This window comes from Vidua chalybeata, chromosome 11 (genome assembly GCF_026979565.1).
Source record: "Vidua chalybeata isolate OUT-0048 chromosome 11, bVidCha1 merged haplotype, whole genome shotgun sequence".
NCBI lineage: Eukaryota > Metazoa > Chordata > Aves > Passeriformes > Viduidae > Vidua > Vidua chalybeata.
This window is the reverse complement of record NC_071540.1, coordinates 20,094,503-20,110,707: the sequence shown is the minus strand read 5'-3', so window position 1 is coordinate 20,110,707 and position 16,205 is coordinate 20,094,503. Positions and strand designations below refer to the sequence as shown.

The 16,205-nt window shown below is 47.5% G+C and overlaps 1 protein-coding gene across 3 annotated transcripts in view; it reads left to right on the top strand.

Annotated features, from left to right (window-relative positions):
* Window positions 1-16,205, top strand: part of GALNS (galactosamine (N-acetyl)-6-sulfatase) — a 43,733-nt gene that overhangs the window by 6,781 nt on the left and 20,747 nt on the right. For all 3 annotated transcript variants that reach the window (XR_008432783.1, XM_053952443.1, XM_053952444.1), the window contains exons 5-11: window positions 164-307; window positions 1,998-2,064; window positions 2,168-2,295; window positions 2,990-3,129; window positions 4,332-4,435; window positions 10,970-11,106; window positions 13,594-13,696. Coding sequence is in view for 2 of the 3 variants with exons in the window: in XM_053952443.1 (XP_053808418.1) it covers window positions 164-307; window positions 1,998-2,064; window positions 2,168-2,295; window positions 2,990-3,129; window positions 4,332-4,435; window positions 10,970-11,106; window positions 13,594-13,696 (823 nt within the window). In the remaining variant the exon portion in view is untranslated. The remainder of the gene's footprint in view (window positions 1-163; window positions 308-1,997; window positions 2,065-2,167; window positions 2,296-2,989; window positions 3,130-4,331; window positions 4,436-10,969; window positions 11,107-13,593; window positions 13,697-16,205) is intronic.

Genomic DNA, 16,205 nt, shown 5'->3' with positions numbered 1-16,205 from the left:
GTGAGAGAGCTCAAGACACTGCTCTGGAGTCATTTATGTGATTGAAGTGCTTTGAGTTTTGATTTCTTAGGCAGAGACTGTGTTCCTGCATGCTGTTCTGAGGAGCTGAGGTTTGGCTTCCCTGCAGCAGAATTTTAACTCTTCCTGTTGCTTTTGCTGCCAGGCACCTGGGGCACCGGCCCCAGTTCCACCCCCTGAAGCATGGCTTTGATGAGTGGTTTGGGTCCCCAAACTGCCACTTCGGGCCCTACGACAGCACAGAGCGCCCCAACATCCCCGTCTACAGGGACTGGGAGATGGTTGGCAGGTAAGCCAGCTCCTTGTGGCAGGCACAATCTTCTCTCTCTCAGGATTTTTCATAGAGGAGCACAGAGAGAAGAAAGAGAAAACAATTTCTATTTCTGCTCCTTGTTTTTCCCATGTGGAATGTGTTTGGAGAATTGTTTACCTGGGGTCATTGCTTGGTTGGATTCAGGTGAGGATTGTTTGAGCCTGGTGGCCAATCCAATCCAATCCAATCCGATCTGACCCAACCCAATCCAACCCAATCCAATCCAATCCAACCCAACCCAATCCAATCCAATCCAGTCCAATCCAACCCAATCCAACCCAATCCAATCCAATCCAACCCAACCCAATCCAACCCAATCCAATCCAATCCAACCCAACCCAATCCAATCCAATCCAGTCCAATCCAACCCAATCCAATTCAACCCAATCCAATCCAACCCAATCCAATCCAATCCAACCCAATCCAATCCAATCCAACCCAATCCAATCCAATCCAACCCAATCCAATTCAACCCAATCCAATCCAACCCAACCCAATCCAATCCAATCCAACCCAATCCAATCCAACCCAATCCAATCCAATCCAACCCAATCCAACCCAACCCAATCCAATCCAATCCAATCCAATCCAATCCAATCCATTCCAATCCAACCCACCTGTGGCTGCACTCTCAGAGAAGGTCATGAGTTGTGAGTTAGAAAAAGCAGGTTTGTAGTTTTAGTATCTCCTTTAAATAGTATATTAATGTATTCTAGCACAGTTATAATAAAGAAATCATTCAGCCTTCTGAACTGGAGTCACACATCAGCATTTCTTCCCACTGGGCTCACCTACATTTACAACACCTCCTTGCCTGCCACTGGGGTTGTCTGGGCTCTCCCTGCTGCCATTACACACCTGGATGGGCTTTAGGGTTCCTTCCAAGCCAGGCCATTCTGGGATCCTGTGATTCTGTGGTTAATAAAGGTGCAACACCATGACCAACATGGAAGTGTCATGTGGATGGTGTAGGGGTATGGAGCTGCCCTCCCAGAGCTGTTTGCTCATCCCTGGCACCCTAAAGGCTTCCACTCTTGGAAACTGCTCCCATTCTGTACTGAAAGACCTCTTTGTTCCTTCTCTTCCTGTTTGGAATAACATCTTGTGTGTTTGCATAGCTCGATTCCCTGCTCCAGTCTGCAGTCTGAGCCCTTCTTGTCCATTCATTTTTTACTCTGGTGTTGTCTCATTTCACTGCTCTTATTTCCCTGAGCACTTCCCCAGGCCCTCCTGCTTTACTGGTGGCTGAAGATCCCTCTAAACTCATATTTCCAAAGCAGCCCAAGTTCTGCTTCCAGCATTTCTCTGTCTCGCTGAAAGTTGTTGTGTACTTCTGAAATTTTGTTCACATTTCAATCAGCTCTTTGTGAATCACCATGAGATTTTTAAGCATTTTGCCCCCTACAGCAAAAGGCCAGTCCCTCAGGTTTGTCCAAAACTAGAAGTCATTAATTTGCATCAAGCTGTGTCACTGCTTTCTCCCATAAGAACAATTACAGTGACATATTTTTAATATCTGAAGAGAGTTTGCTGAGTGTTAACTGTGACTTGTTTGTCACCTCCTTACATGGGGGGAAAAAATCCATAAAGGAGGGGAAAATCCTTTTTCTGATGGTTTATTCCTTAGCATTGATTCTTTTCCTTCTCTGATTCCTTTTATCTTAAGATACTATGAAGACTTCAAAATTGATCTGAAGACAGGTGAAGCCAACCTGACTCAGCTGTACCTGCAGGTACTATTTTAGTACTGGCTTAGAAGCCAAGTTGACTTTATGCTTTTTGTTTTGGAGAAATTTTGATGGCAGAGGATAAATTCATTTTTATTGTTGTTTACAGGAAGCTCTGGATTTTATTAGCAAGCAGCAGGCCAGCCAGCAGCCATTCTTTTTATACTGGGCAATTGATGCTACCCACGCTCCTGTTTATGCCTCCAAACAGTTCCTGGGCACGAGTCAGAGAGGGCTGTAAGTTCTGCTTTTTGGGGATGTTGGTTTTGGGGTTGTTTTAATGAATACCTCCTGCAGCTGGAACAGCCAACCTGAGCAGTGCTTGGTAGATCCAAGGCATGGATCACTCCTCAAGTGTGTGTGTGCTAAAATGCATTATTTGCTTGGATTGTTCTTTCATAATTTGGCTTTAATCTGAATCTGAAGCCTCCCAGGGGGAGGAGGGGAGCTCTAAGCTCCTTTGCCAGTTGTGTGAGGAATGAAATGCTGTCTGTGGCACAGATGATTTTTTAGAAGGCTTTTGTATGATTAGTGCCTGTTTTAAAAGCCTATAAATCAGACCAGCAAATAGAAAATGCAGTTTGGAGGAGGCAAAGAGCTCTGTAGACACTGGGAGTGTTGCTTCAAAGAGATTCTAACCATAAGGAAAGCCATGCTGTTACCTCCCAGTCTGTGGCAAGGTGGGTTTGGCCTCTGTTTGTGAATTTTATGGCTGAATTCCTCTGTCCAAGAGTGGCTCACACCTGAGCAAACCCTGACCCTCAATACCCCAGAGGGGCTGCTCTCTGCAGGCCAGAGACACAAAAGTTTGCAGTGGCAGCAGAAAAACTGATGCATGAGAAGGATTTCTGTAGCACAGGTACAAATTAAATCCACTGAACACATTGTGCTGACCCTTCTTTTGAGTATTTTGCATCTCCTTTTGCCCCAGGTACGGGGATGCTGTGCGGGAAATCGATGACAGCGTTGGGAAAATCCTGAAGCACCTCCAGCAGCTGGGCATCAGTGAGAGCACCTTTGTGTTTTTCACCTCTGATAATGGGGCTGCTCTCATTTCAGCTCCCAAGCAAGGTGAGGCTCAGCTGAACAAACCTGGCCTTGGGAAATCAAGGCTTAAATCTCTCTCTCTGAGGAGAAAAGAACCCTGTGTGTGGGGTGTGTTATGAGGTAGGAGAAGCCTCAAAAGACATTTATGTTTGGAATAATTTATGTTCAGTGCTTCTGGCCACTGTTGCAGGAGATGTCCTTGGCCAAATGGAATTTTTCCTGCCCCAGTGTTGCTGTTACCTGTGTGTATTTGCACTGTCAGGGAGGGAATATTCTGTAATTTATTGACAACCTGGCTCAGTAACTTAGCAGGGTGTTTACTCTCCATCTGCCAAATGCATATTTCAGCCTTCTGAGCAATTAGAGAGAGTTCAAGAGTCCCTCATTCTTTAGCTCTCATGAAAAATATCAAGAAGATAAACGATTTTTGTTGCCTAACAAATTTTCTTTTGTTTAAGTGATGGTTTCTCTGAAACAAATCACTGCAAATTGATTTTAGAACCTGCTCTCTTCTCTTTGGAGCCAGGCTTGGCTTGTGGTTATTGAACCACAGAGCAGGGAGTAACCTGAGTTCTGATTTCAGCTCAGCCACTGGCTTTGACTTTCTGTGACCTTTTAGTTATGAGACTAAAAGTTAAGTTATGTTATGAGACCTCCTGATTGTTCCTTGGCCAGCTGAGCTCCAGGGTTGGGTTAAAACTCCAGATATTCCTGCAAAGCTTTGGTCATCTCTGAGTGACCATTCAGGGAATGCAGGATAATTTTTCTCACTCTTATACCTTCACCTAATATTGTTCTGGTAAAATTTAAAATCATTATGAAAAAATGCTATTTCTGCCTGAAAGTGTCAGATTTCCTTTGGTTGCAGACAGCAGTTAACACCCTTAGAGGGAAGGAAAACACCAGCGAGGTATTTCCTGTTTGTTTGGGGTTTGTTTTTAATTTGGTTGTTGATAGCAAGGTGTGCTTAACTGTCACTTTCTCCCTGTGCTGAAAAGACACTCCTAAAATTTCATCACAAATGGATATTGAAAAAAAAAAAATATACCAAACCAAAACCACAACACAACAAACAAGGAAATAATGACAAAAAACCCAACTCTGGCCGTGTCGTTTGAAGAAGCATCCATGCAGAAATGAGAATTCATTTCACACCAGCCTGAGTGACGGTGTCCTTTTGAAATGCTGGTGTTTTGTGGGGTTTAAGGCATTTTTTCTGTCCCTAGGAGGAAGCAATGGGCCTTTCCTGTGTGGCAAACAAACCACCTTCGAGGGTGGCATGAGGGAGCCGGCCATCGCCTGGTGGCCCGGCCACATCCCTGCAGGAGGGGTGAGTGTGTGCCTTGGGCAGTTCTCAGCAGCCTGGGGGGGCTGCAGGGAGTGCAGAGCTCCTTGCTGGGCTCAGGGGGCTTTGCTTCACACTTTTACCGTGCCCCAAGTCCCAGTGTTTGTGTGAATAAGGAGCTGCTGCTGCCCCAGACAACTGTGCCATTTCAATGCAAATTTCCATTTAGAGGGTCTGTGCTCAACTTTGCTCTGCTCTTCTCTTCCTGCTCTTTTTAAACCCTTTGCTCTTTTGGACCTCGATATTTCTCATGTGTTTGAACAAACTGGAGTATAAAGAGCAGGAGTTTGTTCCCCCCACTCTCCATGCCCTGAGGTGCTGAGTGGTTTGACCCTCTCATCTCTCACTTTGGTGCTTGATGAAAGTTCCACTCGGGGAGGTTTAGATTTAGACACCACATTATTGCTCTGTGCTGCCTGTACACAAATGCAGATATGATCACTTGAAAATATCCCCCCAGTGGCACTGCCAGCCCCCCTTGTCCCAGCTCTCATTACAGGAGGATGCAATCAATCCTGCTGCAGGATCAGGGGGACAGCACAGCCCCCTCCCCCTGGTGAGCATCTCTGAGCCCTGCAGAAAGTGATCCTTCATTAACTGGGCACCGTGCTCCAGCCTGCAAACTGGTCATAAATAAAACATTTGTGGAAGTTGCATTCCATGGGGGTGGTTTAATTGAGGCAGGCTAATGATAATTTATCATTTACATTTAGGAGGGACCGTGAGGCAGCTCAGATCTGCAGCTGAGGGCAGGAGGGTGGTTTGCTTTCATTATTTTTCGAGAGTTCAGCAAACCTACCAAGGATGGTTTATTATTTTTCTAATTTGAAATGAAAACAGTCGTTTTGTTTAAATTTAAACATTTCCATAAAGCCTTTGCAAGCCAAGTACAACAGCCCTGGGCTAGCAAAGGAGAACATGAAACTGCAGCTGAGTGTTTTGTTTGCTGGGTCCAAACCAAATAATGTGATAAAAGTAAACATGCATTATAAATGGGGATGAGAAAATGCCCAAATTTAAAAATTCTTTCCATTGTAGTAACTCTGAGGATAATTAAGAACAGGAGGAGAGAGAAATCCTTGTGGCTGCTTCTTTTCTGCCTGGCTGGGACCCCTCTCCCAGGTAGTTTTTGGGAGCTGCTGCTTGAATTCCTGGGAAGAGACATTGCTGTGCAGAGCTGTGTGTGCAGGGTGGGCTGGGCAACTGAGCTGTGCCTGGAGCTCCTAGATTTTGGGATGCACCCAAAATCCCTCCTCCACCATGCCAGTGTCAGCCTTAAGCACGTGCTCAGCTTCAAATCCTCCTTTATCTGCTGCTCAGGAACTGTGATAGAAACTCACCTGTGTTTTCTGCTTGTGTTCTTGCCTTCGAGGCTCCAGCACTGCTCCCTCAGCAGCCCTGACCACAGGTGAGAGACTTGTGTCCACCACTACACTTGTGGCTTTTTTTTTCTGTACCTTGCTGTAGCTTCACCATCCTCTGGAGGAATTTTAACTGCTCAGCCTGGGCACTCCAAGTAGCTGTGAAATGTGGGAAAGCTGCTTCAAAGTCTCTCGTTGCTCCTGCTTTTCAGGAGTTGAAGGAAGCAAAGGCTTGGGAGATCTGAGCTTCAGCACAAAGCTGAAGGGTCAAGTCCTTCCTGTGCTGGGTTTGCTCCCAGGGCAGTGGTTGTTTCTTTCCATTTGAGGAGCAGGGGAAGGGCCAGGAGCTGTTTCAGGTGGAACAACTGCAGCCAGGAAAGGAGTTTGTGTCTCTGGCCAGTGAAATCCAGTTATTGTGTGGAAAAGCTCTGCCTGCTGATGGGAATGCTCCAGGGAGACCTCACTGCAGCCTTGCAGTGCCTTGGGAAAAGGAGGGAAAGGGACTTTTTATATGGGCAGATAGTGCCAGGATGAGGGGGAATGGCCTCCCACTGCCAAAGGGCAGGGATAGATGGGATATTGGGAAGGAATTCCTCCCTGTGAGCGTGGGCAGGCCCTGGCACAGGTGCCCAGAGAAGCTGTGGCTGCCCCTGGATCCCTGGCAGTGTCTAAGGCCAGGCTGGACAGGGCTGGGAGCAGCCTGGGACAGTGGGAGGTGTCCCTGCCATGGCAGGGTTGGCACTGGATGGGCTTTCAGAACCCTTCCAACCCAAACCATTCCATGATTCCACCTGGCAGTTTGTTAATAATTTTATTGATCCATAAGGCTGGGGGGTTTGTTTTTATTAAAGAGCACATTCATGTGCTGGAATACAGGAGCTCCTCAATCTGTGCAAGGAGTGAGGCACAGGGTGGGAGCACCTGCCAGGCTCTGTGGAGCTGGGGATAATTGGTGCAGTTGGCTGGTTTGCAGGTTTTTGGAGGGGAAAGATGCCTCAGGAGTGTGTGTTGCTCTTGGCATCAACACTCAGTGAGTTCTGCTCCCCACCAGGAATATTTATTCCCACACAAACAGCCTGACTGCACTTCCCTGCTCGGCTCCGTTTTCCAGGTGAATTCACAACAAATCAGCGTTTCAGCATTCCCCACATCACATCTGCCTTCTGGAAGGATCCAGCTGGAAAAAAAAAAATCATATTCTATTGGTATTTGAATCCTCCTCCTCTCTCCCCTCGCCCTCCTCCCCTTCCTCTCTCGTGCCTGCTTCCTGAAGGAGAAAAGAACATATCAACCCAAAGACAGCATTGCAACCTTTTCTTCCCTATCTCCCATGGGGCGCAAATTGAAATTGAATTAGACAGGGATATCAGGTCTGCTCGCTGTGATAACTGTAAAAGGATTTTATTTAAAAACACCCTGACATTTGTTCACCCAGTTTCAAATATTTAGCTTTCCTCCTTTCCATTCCTGGCGGGGGCGACTTTATTAATTGTCGCCTTTGATTCAGAGTTAAAGCTTGAAAGCACTGATAACAGCACTGGGGACTATTTCTTCCAGCGCCGTGGCCCACAGCAAAAGGATTTCATTTTCTTAAAGACGTTGTGTGGATACTGAGAGTTTATTAAAAAGAAGGGGGGAAGGAGGGGGAAAAAAATCCTTCCTTACGTGCGTAATACCGGCTGTTCCTCACTGATACAGCAATATCTGATCTCCCTCCGTTTATATATTATTTATTTTCTCTGGGCTGTTGCCCTCTCTGGATTTTTCTTTTTCTTTTCTTGGAAAAAAAAAAAAAGAAATAAATAAAAGGGAAAGGCAACTAGAATGAAAGAGCCCTGTTGACAGGAGAAAAATGGTAATTTTTTTATTTTTTCTCTGAAAATACTTCAAAGTTGTATATAAACATTAACCTTTTTTTTTTTTTTCCCTTTTTCCTTCTTCAATGTGGTGCTGCAGAGCACAGATAAATCCAAGTGGCTGTGGCATGGGCATTTAATTTCCTTAAGAAGTTTTCTCTGCTTCGCGGCAAAAATGTTGTCTGAGACCAGAAACGTAATTGGATGATTAAAGAGAGTCATCTACATCTGGTGCTGGTTAATAAGGGCCAGGACAAGGGGAGTGTGGTGGCCCCCCAGGATTGTCCCCATGCTCTGGATAAATGAGGTGACATTAAAGGCACGAGCCCGGGGTCAGCGATTGCCTCTTATCAAAAGATTGAGGCGCTGGGACGGAGCCACAACAGGAAAAGTGATTTTTGGATTAGATGGAGAAATTGTGAGAGCTCTGATTACAAAAGGGCTCAGGCAGGGGCTGGCTCCTGGGCTGGCTGGGGGGAGCAGGAGGGGTTGGAGCTGCTCCTTCTGCAGCTCTGCAGGTGGGAATGAGCCCGGGGAGGAGCCCCCAGGGCTGGGAGCTGCTCATGGCCTCAGCTTCAGCCCTGGGGACAGGCTCAGGGGGACCTTGGCTGTGTCCTTGTGCAGGGACAGGGCTCAGGGGGACCTTGGCCATGTCCCTGTGCAGGGACAGGGCTCAGGGGGACCTTGGCTGTGTCCTTGTGCAGGGACAGGGCTCAGGGGGACCTTGGCTGTGTCCTTGTGCAGGGACAGGGCTCAGGGGGACCTTGGCCATGTCCTTGTGCAGGGACAGGGCTCAGGGGGACCTTGGCCATGTCCCTGTGCAGGGAGGGGACAGGACAGGGCTCAGGGGGACCTTGGCCATGTCCCTGTGCAGAGAGGGGACAGGACAGGGCTCAGGGGGACCTTGGCCATGTCCTTGTGCAGGGACAGGGGTCAGGGGGACCTTGGCCATGTCCCTGTGCAGGGAGGGGACAGGACAGGGCTCAGAGGAATCTCAGCCATGTCCCTGTGCAGGGCCAGGGCTCAGAGGGACATTGGCTGTGTCCCTGTGCAGGGAGGGGACAGGACAGGTCTCAGAGGGACCTTGGCTGTGTCCCTGTGCAGGGACAGGGCTCAGGGGGACCTTGGCCATGTCCCTCTGCAGGGAGGGGACAGGACAGGGCTCAGGGGGACCTTGGCTGTGTCCTTGTGCAGGGACAGGGCTCAGGGGGACCTTGGCTGTGTCCTTGTGCAGGGACAGGGCTCAGGGGGACCTTGGCTGTGTCCTTGTGCAGGGACAGGGCTCAGGGGGACCTTGGCCATGTCCCTGTGCAGGGACAGGGCTCAGAGGGACCTTGGCCATGTCCCTCTGCAGGGAGGGGACAGGACAGGGCTCAGGGGGATCTCAGCCATGTCCCTGTGCAGGGAGGGGACAGGACAGGGCTCAGAGGGACCTTGGCCATGTCCCTCTGCAGGGAGGGGACAGGACAGGACCCAGGCTCTGCTCCCAGGGCCCAGCCATGGCACAGAAGGGATGGGCAGGGACTGATCCCAGGGAGTTGCACCTGGACATGGGGCAGAGCTTTCCTCTGTGCCCAGAGGGGGTGTGCAGTTCCCTCAGGGGACATCCCAGAACTGCCTGGACACCATCGTGTGCTCTGGGATGGCCCTGCCTGAGCCAGGAGGTGGGACTGCATGATTAAAATCATTTTAAGGAGAGGAAAAGCCTACACTAAAATAAAGAATAAATGTACTCCAAACCCCATCCAAGCTGGCCTTGAGCACTTCCAGAGCTGGGGCAACCAGAGTTTCTCTGGGAACATCTCCCTTTGTGCCTGCCCCCAAGGCCAGGCTGAGCAGGACCTTTCCAGGCTCTGGCCATGGATGAATCCTGAACTGAGGGCCCAGGACCTGTTGGTCGTGGCCAGCTGATCCAGCTGCTTTCCCAAGGATTTCCACAGCCAGGTTTCCTCTTGTGCTTCAAGCTTTGCACTTTGTTTCCTCCCAAGGAATTGTGGCAGGATTCTTGCATGCAGCTTTAATAAGATGTGTTCCTGCCAACACCTCCTGATGAATGAAAGCCATTAAAAATTTAAATGACTGTAATCAAGTAATGTGATATTGTAATGTTAAACTTGTAATTAGGCCCCTGCATGTTGCTTTCTCCAGTTCTTTTTTTTTTTTTTTAATTTCTTAATTCTTCCTTTGTGTTCACTTTGTTCAGCCCAGCCTCTTAATACAAGGTTTAGTATCCCTTTTTTTCCCTTTATTTTCGAGCCAGCATCTCATAAAAATTCATTTATTGTGTCATCATTTGTTGCATTTAAATAATTTGTGTCAGCTTAGAGGCTGGGGGTCTGTTTGTGAGTAGAAGGAATCAGAGGTAAAAGGTCTTTGATAGTCCCAACATTGTTCTGTTGGGATTGGACTTGGATTTTAGTCAGAAAGTGCTTTGGTACTCACAGCTGTGGGGTTGTATCCAATGGTTTCTTGTTTCCCAACAAGTGCTGTGGCTGAAAATGCTCTTTTCCTGTCACATCTTGTGCTGGTGCATCCTGGTGCTCCTGATCTGGCAGCATCTGCTTTAACTGAGTGTGTCACTGACTAATTAAACACCCTGCAACAACGGGGAGGGAGCAAAGACTCACAAAGAATCAGGCAGAACAGACTTTGTAGGGTTTTAAAATATAAATAATTAAGAGCATAGAGATGAGTATGGCTTCCAAGTAAGGAAGGAGGGGAAAAAAAAAAAAACCCCTTGCACATCTCCATTGAAGCCAAACCCAGATGTTTTTCTCCCTTATTAAAATATGAACTAAAAATACCACAACTTTACAGTTCTTGAATTGTTGGAAATGGTTTGCAGATGAAGTCATCAGGCTCTTTTTGTTATTATCCATCTATCCCTGTGCTTTCTGGGAACTCTCTCAGGGTATTCTGGACTCCAGAGATGACCTGGAGAAGGGAACAAATCAAGGACTTTTTTTTTCCCTTGGTGTAAGTGCTGATTTTTCAATCCACAAATGAGCTGGAATTTGCTAAATTAAGTTGAGCCCTGTGACAACACACTCCTGGAAAAGGGATACACAGCAGTGAGGAGAGGGAGAGGAAAATGGAAAAAAAAATCAAAATGCAAAGTCTCCCTGGAAATGGAGCAATTAGGATTGTTTCCTTTGCTTTATTGTTTTCAGAGGAGTTCACTGGTGACTGCAGCAGTGTGAAGGGAGAGCTTTTCAGGGAGCTTTGGAGGGAACCTGTTTCCATACAGATTTTCCTGAAGGGCTCTTTGCAAATGTGTTTCTGTTGATTTTTTTTGGTTGCAGGTCAGCCATCAGCTGGGCAGTGTGATGGATCTGTTCAGCACCAGCCTCTCCCTGGCGGGTCTGCAGCCTCCCAGTGACAGACAGATTGATGGCATCGACCTTTTACCTGTCATCCTGCAGGGCAAGCTAATTGACAGGTCAGTGATTATCCCAGAGCTGCCAGCCCTGCTCCTGCCTGAAGGGATGCCAGATTTGGGGCTGTTTTTTTTTTTTTTTTAACACCAGCTCACAAGTATTTAATGGAAGCTGAATGTGTGCAGCAGCAGAGCTTCCCACTGCTCCGCTGGAACAAGCTGAGGTGGGAATTCCTGACATGTGGCATGTTGCCATACAGTGGAGTCTGGGGACAGATGAAAATGTCACAGGGTTAGCAGGGATCCCTGGAACAACATATGGCAGGAGGGGAGATAAAAGCCTGAGAACTGGAGCCTGGCTGGGGGAGAATCCATTATTTATCACGGCAAAAGCTGCCCAGAGTGTGCTGGGTCCTTGTCCTGCTGCAGAACTGGGAGGTGAAGGCTGTGCTGCTGCAGAGGACCTGGAAACAGCAGGAAAATCCTCTTCCCAAGGTCCTGGAGAGCTTCTGCAGGGATAGATTTGGGTGGAAGACCTGGAATCTTTATGTGCTGTCAGCTCTTGGGCACAGGCACCAAGGTCTGACAGCAAATCCTGCCAACAAATATTTTATTGGAAGTGTCAGAGGTCAGGAGAGGTCTTGGAGTTGGGATTTTGGTGAGGAATTTTGGCAGCCTGGGAAATCTGACTACAATCATAAGGAAACTTACGCTTGGAAAACATTTTTGGAGCTCTTTTCCTTGTTGGATGAGAGCCTTTGTGCTGTGAAATTCCTTTTGTGCCGCTTAAGCAAGGAGCACACCTGAGTGTTACCTGACAGGAGCCCTGCAGGTTCCTCAAACACAGCCTGGCCCATCTTCTGGAAGTTTGGGAAGTTTCTTTGTTGTTTTGAAAGGGAATTTAAGTGCACTCACCAACCCCTTGCTTGTGTTACAATATCAGTCCCTCAAAGCACATTGTGGCTTTTTTTCCTTCTTTTTTTCTTTCCTTTTTTTTTTTTTTTTTTTCTTCTAGACATGACTAGGACAAAGTTTTCACAGCCCCCCAGAAACTTTCCAAGAGATGCAGTTTTTGTGGTTTTTTAAGCTTAAAAAGGAAAGAGTGAATGGGCAGGGGGGGCAGGGGAAGAAATAATTTCTATCAAAATACTGAGTACAAGCTGGAATCCTCCTTCAAAACAGAAAAATTATTTTTTTAAAAGGAAAAACCTAAAACCTTCAGTCAGGAAGGCACATAATAACTGATATTGGCTGTTGATAGCAAGGAAAAGGAGACTGGAGCGTTGTGTGGAATATTTTTGGGAGGTTTTGTTGATGGCACTGGTTTAGATCAGGTGCTGCACTTTGGCAGCTCTCTCTTGCTGCCTTTATTTCACTTCCAGGTGTGTTAAGGATACAGGAATGGGCTTTTCTGGGAGCAGCTTCCCTATATTCCTGGGGACCAAGTTGTTTTTCCCTTTGTTCCTGGTGACAAAGTTGTTTCCCCTTTGTTCCTGGTGGCAGCTCTTGGTGACAAAGGAGGGAGGCTCATTGTTACAAGAGCTCTGAGGCCACTCCTGTCATTCACCCAGGGATATTTAAATTTCACCTTGCATTTAGGGACGGGTTTTTCCAGGTGGCATTGCCAGAGTGAGTTGTGTTTGGAGTGGCATCTGAGAAGGCAAGACAAAGGTTCCCCCTGACAATGACAAACAGCTTCACCCTCCTGTCCTGTCAGCAGCCCAAAAGAGCTGGAGAGAGGAGCTGCACCAACAAATCAACCCCCTCTCCTCCAGATAGTCCCTTCCAGTAAAATTTTGTGCTGTTCCCTCAAAAAAACCAGGAGTGTTTTGTTGGGAAAACCAACAGGAGTGTTGCTGGGATGCCCAGGGAGCAGCACAGATGCAGCGAGTGCGATGCATTTCCTGGATGAATTATTAATTAGGGAAACCTCTGGGAGCAAGTGCAGCTTTAGCAGCGTGTTTACATGCTGCAAAGTGAGGTTTGGGGTGGGGGGGAAATGGAGAGGAATTAAAACCACAGCGTGTCTGGCTGCCAGGTTTTTCCATGTGGAGTTTCTCAGAGATGTCATCCAGAGCACGCCGGCATCTGGTGTCCTCCTGGCCACCCTGCCCGTGTGGCACTGCCAGCTCCACCCTGCCCCTGTGGCACTGCCAGCTCCATGGCAGAGCTGTGGAGCTGGGCAGAGGAGCCTGAGCATCCCAGAGCCCGTGAATCCCCCTTTTCCCTCCCAGGCAGGCACTTGAGAGCCGTTTGACGCTGGAACCGCCACGCTCCAGAGGAAATCCCAGGGGCTGAGAGTTCAAGGATTAACAATCACTGGCAGCCAAGCTGGATAATGTTTCATTCTTGCACCGTGTGAGCTCTCAACTTGATGAACACTTTAAGAAATGTTAATTGAAAACCTTGCAGAGGAGACTATTAGGAGGCAGCCTGTTCCTGCCTGATATCCACATGGGAAGTGGGATGCCATTAAGGGGTTTGTGGCCCTTATCAGGGGGCTGGGCCCAGGCTGTTGGTGTTTCTCATGCAGCTCTGCTCTCCTTCCAGGCCCATTTTCTATTATCGTGGCAACGAGCTGATGGCAGTGAGAGCTGGGCTTTACAAAGCTCACTACTGGACCTGGAGCAACTCCTGGGAGGAGCACGGCAAGGTAATGGCACAGGGACCTGGAGTCACTGGGATCCTGGGGACAGACACCCTGTAAACTGGGGGATGTCACCATGCTTCAGGCTCCTCAGAGCTACCTGAGCTGCTGGGCAGGTTTCTGTCGGGTATCAGGAATATTTCTGCCCCAAAAGGGCTGTCCAGCCCTGGCACAGCTGCCCAGGGAGGTGGTGGAGTCCCTGTCCCCCTGTTTAACAGCCATATGGATGTGGCATTTGGGGACATGGGTCAGTGGTGGCCTTGGCAGTGCTGGGGGAACAGCTGGACTCGATGGTCTTAGAGGATATTCCAACCTAAATAATTCTGTGCTCCTAAAAAAAACTGAGGGGACTGGACACCCCCCTCCTGAAATTAGGGACAAAGAGAGGAAAATGAGCAAATTCCAGGTTGTTCTGAGGGATGCTCCCTTTAGTCAGCTCTTAATCCCCCTTAATATTAAACCTTCCCTGCTGAGTTTGGAGCTTTTAGATGTTCACCTCTGGTTGGACTCCCTGATCCCTGTGGGTCCCTTCCAACTCAGGATATTCTGGGAAAGTCTGGAGCCTGATGTCACACTGCCCACGAGTCTCACAATTCCTGGCACAAAACCCCTATTTTGAACTACTGAAATGGAACTGGGATGAGTTTGTTGGGTTTGTGATGGTTTAAAAGGAAAGCTGTAGGAAAGGCACAGTGGAAAATACAGCAGTGCTTGAAAACAGTGAAATAAACGTGTTTCATCTGTTATCAGCACTTGTGTGAGCCCACATCACACTGTGTCCAACACTTTATTTATTTTATTTATCTCCTGGCTGATCTCCTCACAGTTAGATGTTAAGCACTATTATTTCCTTTACTTTTTGTGTCTTTCTTGGCCCTAAACTCTGGGGCATTTGCTGAGTGGCAGCTTCACACGTGTGCCATGCTGCAGATCCCTTCAGACAGGAACCCAGAGCATTGAGGCCCAGCTCTCAGCAATCCTGACAGCAGCCTGGGCTTGGGGAGGGATTGTTTGTATGATTTATTTTTTTCTTGCTTTTTTTTTTTTTTTTTTTTTTTTAACTTATGGAAGGTCCTCAAGGCATCACAGGTGCAGAACTAAGTGCTGGTGACATTTGTGGATATAAAAGTGCAGGGATTCTTTCACTGGGATGTCCTGGGGGTAGAAGGAAGTGTCAGCTCCAAGGGAGTCATTTCCATTCAGGGCTGTAAAAGTGTGTTTGTCTTTTTTTCAGACTGCAGTGCTTCAGGAGTCAAAGCTTGTTTTACAGGGAGCAAGCAGGAAAGGAAAGTTGGCTCTAGAAATGGTTTTTATGCTCTGTCTCAGTGCTAATTCCACACAGATAAAATGAGATCATTTATTTGTCATGTGTGTGAGTTAAAAGCTGTTTATCACCCGTGGAGGGTTTTCCTTGGGTGGGAAGAACTGGGAGCTCCTCTGTGTGTGTGTTTGGGTGTAGGGGTAGCAAATTCCCACAGGAATTCTTGCTCTCTGTGGTGATAAAAGCACATACCCACACTTCCAGTTGGCAAATAAATAAACCCCTGCATGGAACTCAACTCATTCCTACATGTCTGAGTGTGGAACAGTGATAATGGGGACCAGCTACTCCTTCCAGAGGCTCTCCCACTGTGAGCAGTGGCAGTGCTGCAATTAAGGAATATTTATTTCTTTCCAAGTCTTTGTTTAACTGCTGTCTGATAAAAGTCAGCAATTATCCTGTACATCAGAGAGACGATTACAAATCCACTCTCTTTCCTGCAGCTTGGATCACATGAGCTGGATGTGGGGAAAATTGGAGCACATTAGTGGCCAGAGCAGCCATTAACAACACGCAGAGGAAGCTGAGGCTGAGATTTGTTCCAATTCTCCTCATGTCTTCGAGCCATTAATTACAAACCTCGCAAGTTTAAAAATAGAAATAAATCAGAATGCAGGGCAGCTCCACAGCTCCCAGCCCTGCTGGAGGAGTTTCTAAGCTCACCTTACAGCACAGTTCCCTCTTTCAGTGACTGGGCTTCCCAGCTGTGTTGATATTGGACTCTGGAATCAAAAAGGCCACTTTGTTTGCTAATTCCATTTGAAAAACAACTATAAATCCATGCACATCTGTGGCATTTGGAATTCTGACTGTTGGCTGTTTGTTCAATAAGGTTGGCTTGCCATCCCAGTAGAGCTCCAGCTAATGAGGATTTGTTAATTGTATGATCTTTAGAGGTCTTTCCTCATTGTGAATCCAGTGAGACTTGCAGATATGAAACTCTCTGTGTGAAGGTCCCCACCCAGACCTGGAATATGTAGTTTCCCTGTCATCCATTGGAAAGAGAGCTTAGGTTGGCCAGATGTGGCAAAACAGCTGCCTGCACATTTTGGAGAGGTTTGTTTTATGGGTAGGGGAATATTTCATGGTTTTTACAGACAGGGTTTAGCCAGCCCTCATTTCACTTTCAGAGTTCCCTTGGTAATTGACTGTGTGGAAAAGCACTGATACAGTAAACTTGCCCTGGGTTTCATC